This window comes from Lepidochelys kempii, chromosome 2 (genome assembly GCF_965140285.1).
Source record: "Lepidochelys kempii isolate rLepKem1 chromosome 2, rLepKem1.hap1, whole genome shotgun sequence".
NCBI classification, from domain to species: Eukaryota; Metazoa; Chordata; order Testudines; family Cheloniidae; genus Lepidochelys; species Lepidochelys kempii.
The window spans coordinates 100,129,251-100,147,600 of NC_136381.1; the positions used below are offsets into that span (position 1 = coordinate 100,129,251).

General features: G+C 40.6%; 3 protein-coding genes across 6 annotated transcripts in view; 1 reads left to right on the top strand and 2 right to left on the bottom strand.

Moving 5' to 3' along the window:
* FBXO15 (F-box protein 15) overlaps window positions 1–649 on the bottom strand; it is a 53,200-nt gene extending 52,551 nt beyond the window's left edge. The window contains exon 1 of the mRNA XM_073331757.2: window positions 280–649. Within this exon, the coding sequence (XP_073187858.1) occupies window positions 280–440 (161 nt within the window). The 5' untranslated portion in view covers window positions 441–649. The remainder of the gene's footprint in view (window positions 1–279) is intronic.
* A 3,234-nt stretch (window positions 650–3,883) lies between these two features.
* On the top strand, window positions 3,884–14,409 carry TIMM21 (translocase of inner mitochondrial membrane 21). Of its 3 annotated transcripts, XM_073331764.2 has the most exons (7): window positions 3,885–4,500; window positions 7,412–7,474; window positions 7,579–7,676; window positions 9,059–9,132; window positions 11,484–11,589; window positions 11,689–11,760; window positions 14,185–14,387. In XM_073331764.2, exons 1-7 carry the CDS (start codon window positions 4,206–4,208, stop codon window positions 14,209–14,211), a joined length of 735 nt encoding a protein of 244 aa, XP_073187865.1. In that variant the 5' UTR covers window positions 3,885–4,205; the 3' UTR covers window positions 14,212–14,387. The 3 variants fall into 3 exon arrangements, with proteins under 3 accessions (XP_073187867.1, XP_073187865.1, XP_073187866.1); XM_073331766.2 differs by lacking the exon at window positions 11,689–11,760 and having other exon boundaries at window positions 3,884–4,500; window positions 14,185–14,409; XM_073331765.2 differs by lacking the exon at window positions 14,185–14,387 and having other exon boundaries at window positions 11,689–12,019.
* LOC140906883 (lysine--tRNA ligase) overlaps window positions 10,393–18,350 on the bottom strand; it is a 38,452-nt gene continuing 30,494 nt past the window's right edge. For both annotated transcript variants that reach the window (XM_073331762.2, XM_073331763.2), the window contains 2 exons: window positions 17,991–18,134; window positions 10,393–16,432 (listed from right to left, as the gene is read on the bottom strand). In XM_073331762.2, coding sequence (XP_073187863.1) covers window positions 16,364–16,432; window positions 17,991–18,134 — 213 coding nt within the window. In that variant the 3' untranslated portion in view covers window positions 10,393–16,363. The remainder of the gene's footprint in view (window positions 16,433–17,990; window positions 18,135–18,350) is intronic.

The window sequence follows — 18,350 nt, forward strand, 5'->3', positions numbered from 1 at the left end:
GAAGTAGATCTACAAGCTGCCACTCGCAGCAGACTTTGCAGCTCTCCTTCCCCTTGCACTTCGGGCACGAGTGCAATAGTGGGGACGCCATCGTTAGGGTTCCGAGTCAACGCTCCCATGAGCAACCTCGGCCAGGGGGGAAGATCGAGAGCAGGCCTGACTGCATGGGCACCGCAGCACAATTAGACGCGGCGTCTGGAGGTAGAGGGACTCGCCTGACTCGGCTCTGCGCCCAGTTCGGTGCTGAGGGAACCCGAGTGCCGCTCAGCCGGGGGTTACCTGAGGGCGAAGCTGCCGCGGTCCGGGCCCGGAGGAGGAGCCGCGGAGGACAGGAAGCTCCGGCTGGGGCGGGCGGGCGGCGCCAGGCGCTGGGGAGCAGCCGCTGCCCACGCCAGCCCCAGGCTGTGCTGCTGCAGGATCCAGCCGCGGCCGGTCGCCATGGTGACACCGGAACCCGAACGCCCCGGCCCAGCGTTCCGAGCGGCCCGGCAACAAGCCCGCCCGCGTGGTGTTGCCTCTGCCTGGCCTTCCCGGTGCCGCCGCCACGCGCGGGCGGAGTCGCAGCTGGGCAGGAGGTGGCTGCAGCCGACCGGGCCGCTGCGGCCTCTCCCTAGCCTGAGGTTGCTGGTTGCAGCCCAGGCTCTTCCACCCACGCACAGCCTGGTTACAGGCGTTCAGATGCCCCCCCATACACACACACACACACACCCCAAATTTCAGCCCAGAGGAGGCCCCAGTCTCGGGTTGTATGTGGTCATGAGCGCCACACTCCCTAAGGGTTGCAGTCCAGTGCAGAGGGCCTCCACCCACAACTGCACCCTAAAACATCCCTGGATTCAGTCACCCCCAGGGAGGGCAACAAAAGGATAAGCGCATTCCCCAAGCTTATTGAACTCTTCTCCAGAACCCAGTTCAGTGCTCCCACCATTGCTTCCCCCAAATGCCCACTGCCTCGGGCATCTCTATTCTCCCCTGCTCATGCTTCCTCAACTCCTCCTCCCTCCTATCCTCTACTTTCCACAGCATGCACAACCACCGGTTTCCCATCTGCACCCCGTATTCGGCTGGGTACACACGCACAGCCCAACTCCCTCTCCCTACGACACCCCACATTGTCCTACACACACACCAGTTTCCCCCTCTTTCCTGTCATCCCTTTGGAGCAGATTCGGTGCAATGGATAGATTTTTGGAAAGAAGAATATAGGATTAATAAGGGTCGACTCATTTTTGCCATTTTCATCACTGAAAGCTTGTCTGCAAAGGCTGCTGCATCAAACTTCTCCTTCAGAGAAACCCCCAAAGAAGTGCCCTCTTTCAAACTGGCCATTTGTTCTGATGAGAGTAAAACCAGGAAAGATTGTTTTCCCCACACCCTTTAGGAGGCATAGAGCCCAGTGCTATTAAGAATGGCCACCTGAGGACAACCGGTGACTTCAGGCTCATTGAGAACAATGGGAGATGGCAGTCATTTTGAAAGAGGGCAGCTCTGGGTGGAATTCTCTGTAGCAGAACTTTATTGTTCAGCCTCTGCTGAAGGAGAAACTTGCAGTTGTGAAGACTAATTGGGAAAAAATTATTATCAGTCCTTTAAAACCCACCAAAAGAGGCCTACGCATAAGATTTCTGTGAATTTAAACTATGTGGGGAGTTTGAAGCATCTGTGTATTGTTATTGAGCTAATCTGGGACCAAAAAAAAATCAGTTTGACATATAGTTAATTTTTAAAAGACCCAACTTTTTATTAATTTGAATTCCTAAACTAATTAATGGATTTACTTGTAAATTCTCAGAAATGCAACCTATTTTCAAAGAGTAATTGAGTAAAAGAGTAATGTATAATTTTTATACATTACAAAAGGGTTGAATGTCAGCTTTAAGTGCAAAACTCCTAAGCTACCAAGCTGCAATTGGTACCTCCATAATAACCATGCTGGGGGTTGTGGTTTTGTGACCACCAAAGTATTTTTATTAGTATATTATTATTGGTTTTGGTGATCTTCTTAACTTATTTATACAGCAACCTAAAGTGTGCTAGGTACATGATACAGACTGGACCAAAGAAAACCATTACATTTGTAACAGAGAAGGGAACTTATGGAGCTGTATACATAAATACATAGGGATCTCAGGGTAACCGTGGTAATATTCAGACAGGCACTACCTACTACAGCCACCAGCAGGGAGTAAATTCAGTGTGAGGTTATTTGGCAGAAGTAGAAGTGTGAGGGATAATAGGTTAGTATAGTCATTGCACTCACCCAGTAGAAGGAGACATACGTATAAAGCCAATATATTATTATGTAAGGTGAAATGTAGTTCTTATCACTACACCTAACTGGAGATAGATTCACTGAAAGCCCAGAATCCAAATTTAGAGATGTCCCCTCATCGCTATATTGGAGTAAACCAAAACTCGGCATCTGAACACCCTGTGGCAGGGTACCTGCTTCACCTCATCCTGGGAGGGGGCGAGAGGTCCTTTAGCCCACTTCCCAGAATCCAACAGGACTGCTCTTTTATGTCTGTCAAGACTGACTTTGTCACAACCCCCAAATTTTGGAGAAGTTTGGATTCAAATTTTGCACCAAAAGTCCCATCTACATGGGACTTCCAACTGAGTTTAACAGCAAGGCTGTAAAGTGCTTTGAAAATGTAAAGCACTATAAAGATGGTAGGTATTATTGGTTATTAAGCACTGGATATAAACTCCAATGAAAGTTTTATGTAGATAGGGCCTAAAGAAAATATTAAAATACATCTAATATTACAAAGAATTTATAAACAATGAGCCACCATCTCAATAGTCCATTTGGACACACCATCTCAATATGTCCGTTTGGACATAAAGGATTGCAACTCTGTTTATCGAACAGGATAGCATAGATTCTTAAAGATGTTTTAAAGTAAAATTCTGTTATTGTTTTTATTATCATCATTATAGCGTCCATGCTAGAGGCAGCAGAGACTAAAGTTGTGACTGAATTCCAGCTGTCATTATGACTCCTGCTTTTTCATTGCTCAGAACTTCTTTAAACAAATTCCTGTTGAGTGTGAATTTTCCTAGAAAGTTTGAGTAAAATCTTTACAGCTGTTTTTGAGTGGTGGCTTTCTACAGTTATTTACTGACTGAGTTTAATTAATAAATATGTACATGATTGTGTATGAGTTTTATGTACATGCTGACCACAAAGGAATTATTCAAATGAGGAAAAATAATGAATAGAATTTGAATCATAGGGGCAGAGTTACATCTATGCTGACCCAGTTGCTGGATCGGGGCCTTTTAAAATAGATTTTGCATCCACCAGTTTCCATAAAGAAATGACAACCTTAGATCCTGCAAAGACAATGAGACTAAAGGTGTACTTAAATCTTTGTAAAAAGAAAAGGAGTACTTGTGGCACCTTAGAGACTAACCAATTTATTTGAGCATGAGCTTTCGTGAGCTACAGCTCACTTCATCGGATGCATACCGTGGAAACTGCAGCAGACTTTATATATAAATTTGTATTTTTACCACTTTATTTGAAAAAAACCTGAACAGTTTGCATTATTGCAAGGTCATAATGTTTTTCTAAGGAGAAGATCATTGGAAATATTAAAAAAAAATCAAAAGAGAAGAAACACTACCAAAACACGCTATTTTTCATTCACAAGCCCTTATAGTTAAAGGAGGTAATAAAAAGTCCAGCCTCCCCTACCACTTCGTTATGTGCTATTTGTACCCGAACCAGCGGATTGAAAGTACAATAGTTTTGTGTCACATGTAATTTGATTTCAACAGCAGGGGGTGGCGCTTTGCATTATGGTAGTTGTAGTCATTTTTCTTTGAAGCCACTATTAACCGTGGACGTGAAGAGAATTTCTGTGAACTACAATTCCCAGGGCCTCGTGGTATTTTTTTTTTCCAGAGAACTTTGCAAACGCAATGGCGAGGAAGTTGCAAATGTCAGCGAGCAAAGGGTAATGTAGGTTTCTCAATTAAAGTAAATCAACAAGGTAAAAGTAAAACTCAAAGTGAGAGATTGCTCTAATTCTGTTTCATCATAAGGGCTGCACCTTCCGTGCACACACTATGCATGTGTGGCGTAGGTGCAGACTACAGTAGGCTAGATCTATGCAGCAATCAAGGGACGCCTTAGTTCAACTAATCTGCATAGATCTTAGTTGTTGGTAACATATTAAGACTTGTTTTGCCTCATCATGTTTTCTGCTTCGTTTATGCGAGTTATTCAATGCAGCGAGAAGTTACAAGGCTCTCCAGGAAAGTGGTTGCTTGCACCCCATGGGAAGGTGTTTCTAAGGACTTCGCGGTGTTTTAGGTGGGGGCAGGAAGTTGCTCACAGAGAATCTGTGTTGCGCCCTCGTATGTTTTTCCAAGGTGCTAAACAAAATATCTGGACCCAGGAGGGGTCCCTGAGAGCTGGGAATAAAAGTAAACAAGTATCGGTGCAAAGAAGTCAAAAAGGAGGAGCACCCGTGTCGGCTGCTCAGAAAGGTAAGTGGGCCTATGTCCAGTATTAGTTAGTCGCAGCCTGCATTGTTTCTAGAGATTGTTCCTGCAGGAACTAGCTGCACCCTTACAATTGAGATTTTAGGCAACCAGAATTGAGGAATTAAAAACTGTGGTTCCCACAGCTGCAACTCATTCTCTGGTGTACACACTGCATTGTTTTGCATGACTACTTCATAGGGCGTTAACTTTTTACTTGTATGTGTATATTACCCACACACAGGGTAAAATTTCCCTTGGATTCCCCCTTACAGCTCTTCTTGACTTTATTGGGAGTGGTATCTGTGCATATGAGGGAAGAATCTGATGCATCAGGTGTTTGAGGGTGTGGGGAGGACTCTGAATACATGTCTACATTAGAGAAAAAATAAAGTCCATGAGTTGCTAATTCAAGTTCAACTTTAATGATGTTGTTAGCAATAGGGATTTTGTTTTTTTGGAAAACTTTCCTGTGTATGTTTGACAGACAGGACAGTACTGCTCCACTTGTGCAAATTTCGGCTTGTATTTTGCATTCCATCACACACTTTCTAATGCATACTAAACAGCTAAGTGGCTGGCCTCTTATATTTAGACTAATTGGAGTAAGCCTAATATATTTTGTAGGATCATCTTAAGTAACACACAGTGCCTCTCCATCTATCTCCCCAGTTATGGCTGGACCCCCCCCCCCCCCCCCCCCGCTTGCATAAGTTTACCACTACATTCCCATTCCCTTGCCTTTTGCCTGCCTGCAGTCAGCTTTTGGTTCCACCCCAGCCCTGCTGTCCCCACATCCCCATGGAACAGGAAGCCAGGAGGTGAAGTAAAAGTACATTTTCCAAGCAGAGTGTCCACATTCTGCTTCTACAAAGTGCCACCCAAGATGGATCATAGATGGGAAAACAGGGAAGATACCTGGTTCAGAGACCCTGGAAAAAAATTGCAGTAACACATAGGTTGAAGGCTGATACAAATTCAAATAGACTGTTAATTAACTCTTCTAAAATCATTTTCTTCTTCCAATGCACACATGAAATTTTCTTATTGACATAACAAAATATTTTTTCTTTTAGTTTGGGTGGGAAGAAAAAGGGCTTTGTAGCTAATAATTTCCACATCTATATATTGATTTTTTATATCAGTTTCATCAATTCCTATTTAATATGGAAACTGTAACTCACTTTTGTGGATTTCTTCCACATGGCCATAATGATGGTCTAAGGTTGAACATCATCATCCATCAGTTCAAATGGAAAAAAACTGACTGGAATGTAGAGGTGGCTCAAACTCTTCTCACTGAATTGGAATTTGTTGTCTATAAGTGCCCGCATAAATTCTATGTCCTGAAGATTAAGAATGGCTGGGTTTAGTGACCTAAGAGACGGTTTCCAAACAGTGGTCCATTTGCTGGTTGCCAGCAGAGTTGGCTGATCACAGGTACTACCTCCTACTTTACAACTGGTACATCTTAAAAATAGTGAATGCTTTCCTAATAGTGCATTTCCATGTACATAATTAAGATACTGTAGTTGCCATCAACGTTGTCATTTGATCACCAATGGAAGGGGAGGCAGTCCATGTTGTTCCAAATGGGAAGGAAGATGGCCATAAGAGGCTTTGATGTGGTCCATGTTTGGAGATCCCAAGTTTGAGGTGTGTCAACTAGGTATTAATCCCCAGGAACTGCCTTGGGCATTCATAATTCTTTGCTTAAATCGTCAATAGAATAAATACAATGCTAAACCATGTGATCTTATTTCTCTGAGGCCAAAGAGATTCCATTTTCATTGATGGACATAAGTGAGTATCAGAATGTAATGTCTTAAGATCTTGAATGATTTGAGCATCCGTCAAGCAGTTACAACATGTAGTTTTTATTACAGCAAGCCAATTTAGTTCCCTAAAGGCTCTAGCAGTTTTTTCTGTTTAGTTCCACTACTAGTGAAATAAAAATGAAATACTTTGCTTAGAGGTAGAGTAGGAGGAGAGGGCTTTTCTTGGAATTATAGTAATTCAGTTATCTATTTCTAACATTATTATTATTTATTATGGTTGTAATTATGTAATGAATGATGGCCGTTCCATCATATGATCCCTAGTTCCTCCCATTCATTCCTTCGAGCAAGAAGTGATTGTTACACAGCTTCAGAAAGTGAAAGGACTTTTTTCTCTGGACAAAACCTTCTCAGGTGATAAGGCAGCTGTGGAAAGTGGAAGGAAAAGAGGTTATTAAAGTTTCCTCACTAATTTGAACTTTGCTAAAAAGCACACCTTATAATCCACACAAATTGGTGATCTCTTCCCACTTCTCAAGCAAGCTTTTATAGCAGAGGTTGTAATGAGGTCTCATAATAAGACTTCTTACTCTTGTACACGATGAAATATTATAAATAAATTACAATTGACTAAATAAAAGATATGGTTTTGTGGCGTCTTTGCCATTTATAGTTCACATACTTGATAAGTCCTCATTCACAGTCTCTTTGTCAGTAGTGTTGACTCTTTCCCCCATACTTTTGTTAAAAAAAATTGCTATAAATGAATGTTAGATTGCAGCTTGAATACTTTGCAGCTGAAAATGTATTACTAAAACTTCAAAGAAAATGGCTTTGTATGTCAACGTGAGAGCAATAGCACAGGTTGTTCTGGGTTTAAACTCATTGAAAGGTTTAAAAAAAATTCTTCTGGAACTGACAAACTTTTCATGGTCTCTTTATTTTACTGCTGAGGCATAACAGAAGGAATGGACTAAAAGCTGACTTTTTTCCCCCTTATCAGTATGAGACTTACTTACCAAAATGCTAATTGAATCTTAGACTGGCACAGAGAAGAGAAGAAAATTATTTATATGATACAATTATGCTAATCTTATTAACTGACATTGTAACTACTATATTTTTTCTCTCTATTACAGTGAAAGAAGCTGGAAGGGATTTCACCTACTTAATAGTGGTGCTCGTTGGGATTGGTGTTACAGGTTATATAAAAAGCCCATATGCCCTATAAATATTTTGTATTCATTATTGTTCATCAAATTAGTTTAGTTCTCATTTTATTTGCTTTTGTTTCCCTCTATTTCAGGTGGTTTGTTCTATGTGATTTTTAAGGAACTATTCTCTTCCTCCAGTCCCAGTAAGATCTATGGCGATGCCTTGGAGAAATGCAGATCTTACCCAGAGGTTGTTGTTCAAACCTAAATTACAGTTTCACAGTTGAACAAAAGGATTTCTTATTAATTGCTGTTTTCCATGCTCTTTGAATGGAAGATTTGAACCATTAAGCTCCAAAGAAAATTCCAGTTGACTCAGTCACACACATAATTCAGTATAGTGGGGAATTGGGGCCACAAAAGTACATCATGTAGTTTCTGACTGCTTTCTTCACCAAATGATATACTCTTATACTGTGGTACTGCACAAGAGTCACATTAAGATCAGAACACCATTGAGTTAGTTGCTGTATAGATATTCAGGAAGACATTTCCCCCTCACCCAAAAAACTTAGTGTAATTTGAAACAAAGGGATTTTAATAAATAGAAGGGAGGGAAGGATGAAGTTAACAGTAATAAGACCATGAAGTTGTGTAGGATAGCTAGATATAAATAAAAATCAACTCAAAGCTAGACCTTAAAAATCACATATTCAGACAAAGCCATAAATGTGTGTAATAGCCTTCCAGACAAGATTACTAGGGTGTCGGTGGGATTCATCTAGAAATAGCAAAAATATTAGAAAGATAAAAATAGAGATATATACTTTGGAACTAGGCTTATAAAAATGATAACCTCATTCCGGTGGCATACCACAAAATCATGCTTCCTCTCTGATCTGACTAAACTAAGTTTAAACACCTGGCTGATTTCTTGCTGTGCTTTGGAACCGGATTTATAGAAATGACAAAACCTTTTGTTTGTAGTTTTTAATAAAAGGAATCATTGCTATTTAGATTATTAGATTACTTTTAAAACTGAAACTTTGAAATACTCTGAGACAATGTCTCTGATGAGATGGGAGTGCATTTTTGCTCTTTCTTTCTTTGTATAGTGTAAACCTGGGAAGACTAAAGTAAATAGTATACATACAGTACAAGTAAAAGTTAGAATTCTGTCAGCTAAGATAGATGCCCATAATGCAGATCTTTATAGGATTTTAAGGATAATTGAATTATTGTTTCATGTTCTCTATGTATATAAATCTCCCCACTGTATTTTCCACTGAATGCATCCGATGAAGTGAGCTGTAGCTCACGAAAGCTTATGCTCAAATAAATTGGTTAGTCTCTAAGGTGTATTTTCCTTTTGCAAATACAGACTGACACGGCTGCTACTCTGAAATTAGTTGATAAAGAAATCCATTGAAATATAGAAATACTATTTGATATGAATCTGCTGCTGTCTTCTAGTTTGTTTCCTAAATTCTTGGGTTGTCACAATCAATCGTATACGAGAAGCATTTGGTGAAACAAAAATGATTTCAGATGAAGAGGTGGGATGACACTGGAGTATGTGTTTGAATGTGACCCTTTAGACATGCTATACCTCATCTCTGTTCTTTTTCTTAGGTAATAGGTGTTTTTGGTGAACCCATTAAAGGTTATGGTGAGCCAACGCGACGAGGAAGACGACAGCTTGTCAGGTACTGTTTGCATTTGTTCTGTACAAACACCTATTTCTGCAAAGACGCTTTGGGTCAAGATTTACATCTAGACTAAATTAGCTGCATAGGATATATTTGAGCTCTGTCATTTATAAAAAGAACTGAGCAACCTTTTTTGTAGGGCTACTTACATGGCACATAGCAAGTGTTTTCTAGGGTTAAAGAACATTTGAGAACAATTTTAGGTGGAAGATTTTTTCCAAGTTCATCTTTCTGAAGGCTCAGAATTTGAGTTATTAGGGTTACAAACACAGTCGCAATATTTTTCATCTTCTGTTTATAGTTGTGCTGATCATTTAACTCACAGAATTATTTGTATAAATTGTAAAGTATTATGGTGCGGTCCGTTGTGTTTAAAGAGTAGCTAGACCCTGTCCTGAACTGCCACCTAGAAAAGCATTTTATTTTTAAAGGAAGAGAGAAGGCTGGAAAAGGGTCTTTTTTTCTTCTTTTTTTAAGTCAGTCAATGACTGGTTTATTTTCCTTCTCCTAACTGTAAAGATGCACGAAGGTCCTCTGTTCCAATTGGTCTAATTCCTTCTCTTGTAAGACTAGCAGAAAACTAAAGAAACACCTTAGTGGTAGAATACTAAAATTAACATGCTGTGTAAAAGCTTTAATATGATACAGCAGAATGTCTGTTTATGTCCAACACTGACCACTTTTCAGTCATATAGTTCTTCACATTTGACACTACGCACATACTATACAGTAATCATTTTGATCTCCGACAACACCTTTGAAATGGATGTAGTCCTCTGAAAGTGTGAGAATGTATTACATTCCCACTTCTCTCTTATTTGTCATATTCACTTGCACTAGCTCTTCTTAAATTAAATTATAAGCACTTTGGGGGCATGGACTTCTTATGGCTTAGTACGGTGCCCAATGCGCTTAGATCTCAATCTTCATGCGGGCCTTTGGGCTTCAGTTTACCAAAACGGATTTAGTGTGAGGCAGATTGATGGGCCTGCGTAGAAAAACTGAACCCCAAAATTGAAGGGTGTTTTTGTTCTTTTTAAAGGAAAAGAATTCTTCTCCCACTTAAAGATTAATTTTTTTTTTACCAGATTGTGTGTCAGAAATGCTGTTCACAGTTGAGCTGCTGAATACTAAAATGTAAAAGGGAAGTTTTAAGCATCTGTCCGTAAAAACAGGAACTGTCCTTCTCAGGCCATAGCTGACTGAAGAGGTAATCTTGGTTCCTAAGATTTCAGTTCCAACTTTTTGCTAGCTGTGCATTTTTTTAAGTTATTTTTGAGTCAAGACTTTTGAGGAAGGTTGCAATAAAGTCTGTGGCCTGACCCATGATCTCATGAGTCTCAGAATACCTATGGGCCTGCTCACTGGGTATAGTTTTGGATCTCTGGCCTTTCTGAACCCAAAGTTACCAGAATGGGGAAGTCCTTCATTAGCATAAAGGAAATTAGCATCTCCCAATGGGATCTAATTAGTGACCTCAAGAGAAATAGCTCCAAGCAGGAGGAACTAGCTATATAGTGCCACCATGCCTGACAAAAAAGTCCTGGCTTATTCCACACTCCTGGTTGGCTGTTGAGTAGTAAGAGTTCAGCAAAATGAAACTTTTAAGATTTGACATCTACAAGCAAGTAATCTTTAATCGGCCACCAAGTCTATCAAAGTTAAACTTCAGAGCCAATAAAACCACTGGCTTTTGTGTTGTTGTTTGTTTTTCTTCTTCCCTATGTACCGACTTCCTGAAGCTGAATAAAACTGGAGTCAACCACCATTATGCATAAGCATTAATTTTTGTTTTCTAGTATTTAATAGTAGAGTAACGTATCAACCTCTGCATTCTTGCTCTTGATTTTAACTCCCAACGGACGACTGATATTGAGTGCACATCTGTATGGCTAGAATCCACAGAATTGATCTGAAAATGGGACCGAAACAGTAGTTGCTCAGATATCTAAAATGGTCCTATGTTAAACAACTTTTCTGCTTAAATGATCATGCCAGTGTCTCTTGAAAGCACTGGACTACATACTACATTCCTTCCCAACATAGCTAAGCAACTTTTCTAGATGAGAGTGTTAACTCAAATACAATTCATTAAAATATCAAGGCAGCCACATAGTTTTTAAAAAAGTGCAGTCTGGAACCTTTATCTTGTATCTAACAAGTGAGCGTTAAGACCTTCTGTCCATACAATTACAATTTGGCATTGACATGTAGGTAAGATCACATATTGAGACAAAATTGCTGTGAGTACAGCTGTTTCACTTCACATAATCATGCCTGCAATGTACATGGTTTCTCAAACTGCAATACACAGAATGTGTAACATGTTTTCTTGTTACTTTTTCTAGTCACATTGAGTATGTAAAAGATGGATTGAAATACATGCGCTTGAAGTTCTACATCGAGGGCTCAGAACGAGGAAAGCAAGGGACAGTCCATGTGGAAGTGAAAGAGGTAAAATTGTCTCAATTAGTTACAGATAACCAGCATCACCTGATGCTTAAACTACTAAAGGGGGAAAAAATAACCCTTGCATGTTTTTCCTTATTACAGAATCCTGAAAGCAGAAGATTTGAGTACCGTTACATATTTGTGGACATTGAGGCCTACCCTAGAAGAACTATTGTAATTGAAGATAATAGATAGTAATTTGGTTCTTTCACTGTGCCAGTTCTTGAATAGTGCTGAATAATGCACAGTCAGTGTACAAATGAATGCCGAGTGATGCACAATCTTACTCCCTTACTTACATCCATGGAATCTCATTGAAGGCAGTGGGGTTGCACAGGTGTAACTGGGGCCAGTAGAGAGTTGGTCACTATCAGTGTATTTATAATGGAAATATAATAGGATTTGAAGTGAACCAAATTTTAAAGTAGTGTCATCCTTTATGGCAAAAAGGCATGAGATAGGAAAGAATAGTTATACAACTAATTTAATGCTGGATAGTATTTCTACTCAGAACCCCTACTATAGTCTTCCAACATTGCAGAATTATTTTTTTTGTTTATATTTCGCAACAGCACTTCAATAAAAAATGACATACAAAATCTAGAAAACTACATGTTCATTGATGTGCAGCCTGTGTGTTTGATATTGAGATAAAATAAGATAACAATCCACAGAGACTTTATTGCAGATGCAGCTATGAATATGCATCACAGTATTGCATGGCCTGACAAGGTGAATTCAGATGAAAGGCAATAAAATTTGGTAGTTTCCAAATAGAATGAGGGAGGTACAAACTTCTGAGCTAGTCAGACATATAGGACCTGGTCCTGGCGCTAACCAAGCAGAGGGGAATTGATTGTAGTACTCAGTACTGTGGGGATTTTGGGCTGCAAAGCAGTCCCTACATAGCTATGGGGAGTAGTTGTATGGCAGAGCTTCATATTGCAGCCACTGTCTATTAAATGGAAAACAATGCCAGTTTGGTACCAGGTATCTCCTTGATCGTCAGGTGCTTTAGAGACCAGGCCAAAATGACTAGTAACAAACCTTCAGAGCTGCAGATGTTCATGCTTCAGTTGTGGTGCCCTTAGATGTGAATCTCTTTTGCCTATTTGATGAGGCAAATATCTCTGTTCTTCAGCAGAGGCTTAAGGGACACTTTTTTTGTTTAAATGACCAAAAGAAGCCAAATTGATTCTTCCGCTCTTTGCTTCACTTCTGTACCATGCTCTGTGCCACAGGATGTGTTACAGGCTAAGGAAGAGGGTGTTTTTTTTTAAATGGGAGCCTGTCTGTCTGTAATGAGGAGACACAAACCTCATACTGGTGAGATGAGGGTTAAGGCGTTGCTCTGGCCAGAGGAAGTCACACCCCTTTGCCCCCGCTGGGCCTGATCCCAAAGGAGGGAAGATTCAAAAGGGAGCAGCTGAGTCTAGGCTGACTGAACAGAAGAGCAATTGGGTGCTGCAGCCTCCAGCAGAGAAGCCACTGGGGCTCCAAGCAGCCAGGCCCAGGCCTCACAGTCAAGTTTCTGCAAGCCTTTCAACAGTAGAGGCCAAGGGTGATGAGTTGCTGCAGATAAAGGAAGATGCTTTGGAGCATGACCTGAAAAGACAGTGAGGGGAACCCCCAGACCTGTGGCACAGATGGAGGAACAGAAATGGGTAGGAAGTGACCCAGGGAGCAGGCATAAGGGCATCCACCCTTAGGCCATATAACTGGACCATTGTTTTGAAGGATCCTGGATTGGAACCTGGTGCAGTAGGATGTGCTCGCATTCCCCTACCCCCAAACATCGGCTTTCGCCCTTGGGCAACACCACCATTGGCTCTAGCCGCTAAGCCCGGCAGCCAAAACTCTTGCCATTGGATGACATTATCACTGGCTCTAGCAGCTAGGCAAAGTGGCCACAGACTCTTGCCAGCAGTCTGGAGTATTGCCACTGGGCAGTACTGCTGGCCTGAAACAATGCCCCCAACATTGTTTATATTAGTGGTTTGTATAAAATTCATATTGAATTTTTTCATGGTTGATTTTACTAGTTGAAGGAGCATATATCATCCCAGAATTAAAAACACACTGAAGATTACTAAGAAAGTATAAATGTTATATCCACATCGTACTACAGAGTTCAGACCAAGTGCACAAAAGGGAATAAGGCAGCTTGTGCGTGTAAACAGTACCATGAGCTGACTAGGTTGATGGTCCCTTGGGAAAACATAGGGAAATAATTCCAATGAAACAACTTACTGCCCCAAACATACTCCACAAGTTTATTGAACTCAAATGCAGGAAAATGTATCCATTTTGTCCAGCACAAAAATGTGTTACCAGAGCAGCATTTAAAAACTAGAACAGAAAACTAGGCTCTGAGGGATTCCATACTTGTACAAAGGAAGCCAAGAATGCATCCCCGGAGGTGCATCCCCTGCATATCTTTAAAGCTGTTACTTCATGGTTTTTTAAAGTCCAAAGTAGTTTAATGAGAAAAAAAGAATCAGAATTAATTAAGTGGTGTGCTATTTTCTTAAGATTTATTTTAACAAATTAGGGGTTGAGGTATAACCATTGATTTAATGTTTGTTTTTTTCCCTACAGAAGCTGTATATATTCTTTTTGGCATGACTACAGATTGAAAGTCTCAAGTAAATAAAATAGAGAGAAAGTGATACTGAACAAATCTATTGACTATTGGCTATTTTTATGAAGTCTACAGCTAACAAAGGGAGGGTTTAATAGTCATGATATATAAACTCCACAACAAAACAAAACCTCAGGCAGGCCTTCAAAAAAATATCTCCATGTTTGTATCTATTTATTGAAATATATACACTTGTCACAGTTTCAGGGTTAGATGTACCCCTGTCTCTCTCTGGGTCTCAGTGCACCCCAACAGGTGACAAGCCTCAAAATTTCTCCTCTCTCTCACTATAGTTGTGTGATTCTCCACTTCTAGACCAGGACCTGTGTTACAGATCCCTGTTTACTAACCAGGATTAGTTCAGCAAACCCAGTTTAAACTCAGTTCCTGCAGTTCTGTGGTATGGGAGCTGTGACCAGTGGTACATACACAGTGACCATACAATCTGAACATGGGTTTTTAAATTGATTACCTACCTCAAGCTTACTATTCCTGTATTGGTAGCTAAATAAGACCAACTTCTTCAGAGTCCCTCTGTAAAGTGTCTTTGGTAGCCATTTCCCTGAAACTGACTCCCCGCTCCACTTCTCCTTCTAGAGAGTGACAAAGGGTGGGATTCAAAAAGGTATTTAGGTAATAACAAATGGAAGTCAAGTAGCTAAATACCTTTGCAAATCCCAATTTTTTAGGGTCCTTCTAGTCCTTAAACTTAGGCATGAGAAGTCTCTTAACATAGAGCCAAGGCAGGTAGGTCTTCCCAGTTAATAGCCTGGTCCCTGTTCTCTTAACAATCCTGAAGTGGTTTACTGGGAGGTATCTTCTGTCTAGTCATAGCAAAAACAAGCAGGAAATGAAACTAATAGCCCCTTTTGACTTAACACTTGTCAGACAGAAAACATCCCTTACAGCAATTGCACAGCCATATAGGAAATACAGTATTCATGAATTAATACATAGCAACCCCATATCCATCACAACGATTATATATATTGTACATTGCTAATAAAAAATAATGGGTACAAATCATAGGTGTGCAGCTATTGATACAAATCTGATTAACACTAAAGCATTTTAGTCTTTACTTAGTTATATGAAGTAGAGTTTGGTTATGTTGAAGAAAAGAGGCAGATTACAAGATTAGTAGTATCAACCAAGACTGAGCAAACCAAATTCACATCCGTGAACTTCAGTGGAATGACAGAGAATAAGTTGTTTGCAGGATTGTTGTAGCCATGTTGATCCCCCAATATTAGCGAGAGAAGGTAGTTGAAGTAATCTCCTTTGTTGGATTTATCCTTAGAAGTTGGACTCATTTCCTTTGTTCCTTAAAGGAAGCTCGTCAAGGCTAAGAACCCCACAATTCTATTTTACCTACAGCAGAAGCCATTAAACTGAACTTTTGCCAGCTGTTTCTACAGCTCTCCTATTCAAAGTACCAGGGGATAATTTTGGCAGCTGAGAATCCACCATGTGGTAACTTTAATGGTAGGTAAAAATATATGCTTGTCAATCTTGAAAGGGTCACTTTCAAGAATAAAGGCAATGGTCCAAATTCATCTCTCATGTCACTTCACTGAAAGCAATGCAGTCAGCATCTTTCACACCATCTCCCCAACTTTTAACATTCTGCTTTATTGCAGAATCTTCAAATCACTCTTACATTATCACGACAGCAATAAAAAGTAAACTATTAAGACATAATGGTCATGTGCAAGCTTCAGAGTTGCATATAATGTTTCCCTGCTTGTGCCTATCTGTTCCATTCTTGTGAGCAGGCACAATATTGACATTTACAAGAGACCTGCTCTCCAAGGGTTTTATTGTCAGTACAACTACAGAGCAGATATCCACAGCAAAGGAAAACCATTAGGCACATGCAGCTGGCATATCTAATATTAAGTCTGCTAACCTTGAGTCTGCATTCTACCTTGACAAAGGTTTGTCCCTATGCAGCACTTTCCCTTTACAAAATGTGTCATTATGTTGTCAGTCTAGTTAGTAAAATGCCATATTTTTGCAGTAGAGTCGCTGTATTAATGTATTTTTCTTTAACACATTGTCTCAACACTCTTGGAAATTTCCATGTGAAATTCTGATATTAGGTTAGTTCTTCGCCCTTTAGCTCTAAACTGCACTTCAGTTCTCTTGTTTCTCAGACTGAGGTTTGTTTTCAACAGGCTTCATTGCTGGGAATAGCAGCACTTCCTAAAGCAGAGTAGGGAGAAACACACACACCACAAGTCAGTGTTGCCAAACCCAAAACTTTGAAAAAATCATTAGGTTCCCAAAAAGTCATGAAACTGGATTAAAACAAAAAAAAGTTTGGTTCTTATTAGTCCTTCAATTTTTGAGCCTCTTCAGTGCACTTACGTTAGTTTTTCAAGCTTCTCTCTGCAACTATAAGGACTAGAAACTTGGGGGCGGTGGGGGGGGGGGGGGAGAAAGAGAGAGAGGAAAGGAAGAAAGCAGAGATTCTCACCTAAAAACACTTGTCTGCAAGAGCTGAGGTAAGTTAAACATCAACTACCACAAGACTTGCAATAAGATTACAAGACTTGTCAACACTAATTATTGGCTTTAGATTCACTTCAGTTAATTTGATAAAAGCAAACTCTCAACCTTATTCTTATTCACAGTCAAGGCTCTTTTATCCTGTTCTAGTAGTAAAGGAGTCCTAAAGAGGGAGTAAATATTATTTATTTACAGATCAATGTAAGAGAGCCTTTGTGTAAGTGAGAATCAGGCCCTGGGTCTTCTGAAGGCCCTTTAAATTCTCTAAGCATCTCAGCACCATTGGCCGGAGAGGTAGAGTTAAGGCACATACATTAAGTTGTAGTTACACTGACAACTCCTGCTCTCCTAATTCATGGTCTGGACCAGCATTGGTATTTGCCTCCACGCCCAGTCACCTGCCCCCTAGTTAAGGATGAGTGCTATAAATACAGTTGTCAAAAGAGGTACTTAAAAGGGTAATAGAGTTGTTGTGGCTGCCCAGTGAAGGGGCATACAAATTTGGCCCAGATGAGGGTACAGAGACAGGACCACACCTGGTTTCTTAGATACTGGGGGAGGGAGACACACTTCTAAAATAGATGGATAAGTGCTTTTTGAATTTGACCTTAATGCTAGTCACCTATTGTAATTTACTGCAAGAAGCTGTAGGTGTCTAATACTGAAGTACGGAGCTTTACGTACTGTACTGCTTTTCAGGGAGCTGTAGAATACACAAAGAAAGAGATGGGGCAGGGGTTCCAAACTTGTTTTGATTCAATCCACCCCCAACATGATCAAGCTGTACTCTGTTGCAACTGCCACATCTTACCTTTTTCCTGGGCAGTAATACTCAGAAGTTGGCGGGTGGCTGCCAGAGTGACATTGGGCTTCACAGCAGCCTGGCTGCTCTTTCCACCCCATCGCTCGTTAGGAAGGGGAAAGCGGAGGCGTATGCAAACATGCCCTAAGCAGCAGCACTTGCAGTAAGGATGCACATGCAACCCTGCACGCACGCACGCACACACCCACCCCTAGCCCCCTCACGTTTTCTGGGCATAGGAGACATCTCACAGGTTGGGGAAAGTTGCAGTACAGGACATTTTATACCTATTCCACATCCTCATTTCTGCCTGCTTTACAAACAGCAAAGAGCTGCAGGGAAGCAAAACAATATTTTGCCTTTTGTGGAAAAAAAATAGCAGAACAGTAACCATAGGCATAAAAACTACTGGTCTACCTTTTGCTGTTTTCTAATTACAGCCTAACCCACCTTAATGTTGTTGGAGTCTGTGAGGAACATGGCAAGACGGTCAATTCCTAGCCCCCAGCCAGCAGTAGGAGGAAGTCCATATTCCAATGCTGTGCAGAAGTTTTCATCAATACTCATGGCTTCTTCATCACCTGCTGCTTTAGCCTAAGGCCCCAAAACAGAATGAACATACAGTATTTCAAATACCTGTTCAGCAAGCCTCCAGGTGCTTGTAATTCGGTGGTAAAAGATGTGCAGTTCCCGCTGTATTTAGTGCTGCTGAATGTCCCAAGTAACACCCTGATATTCTACTGACAAGTGCTGCTGAAGCTACAGCATTTTCGGTCAGCCGGGAAGAGGCTGGTGTTTAGTCATTCAGTC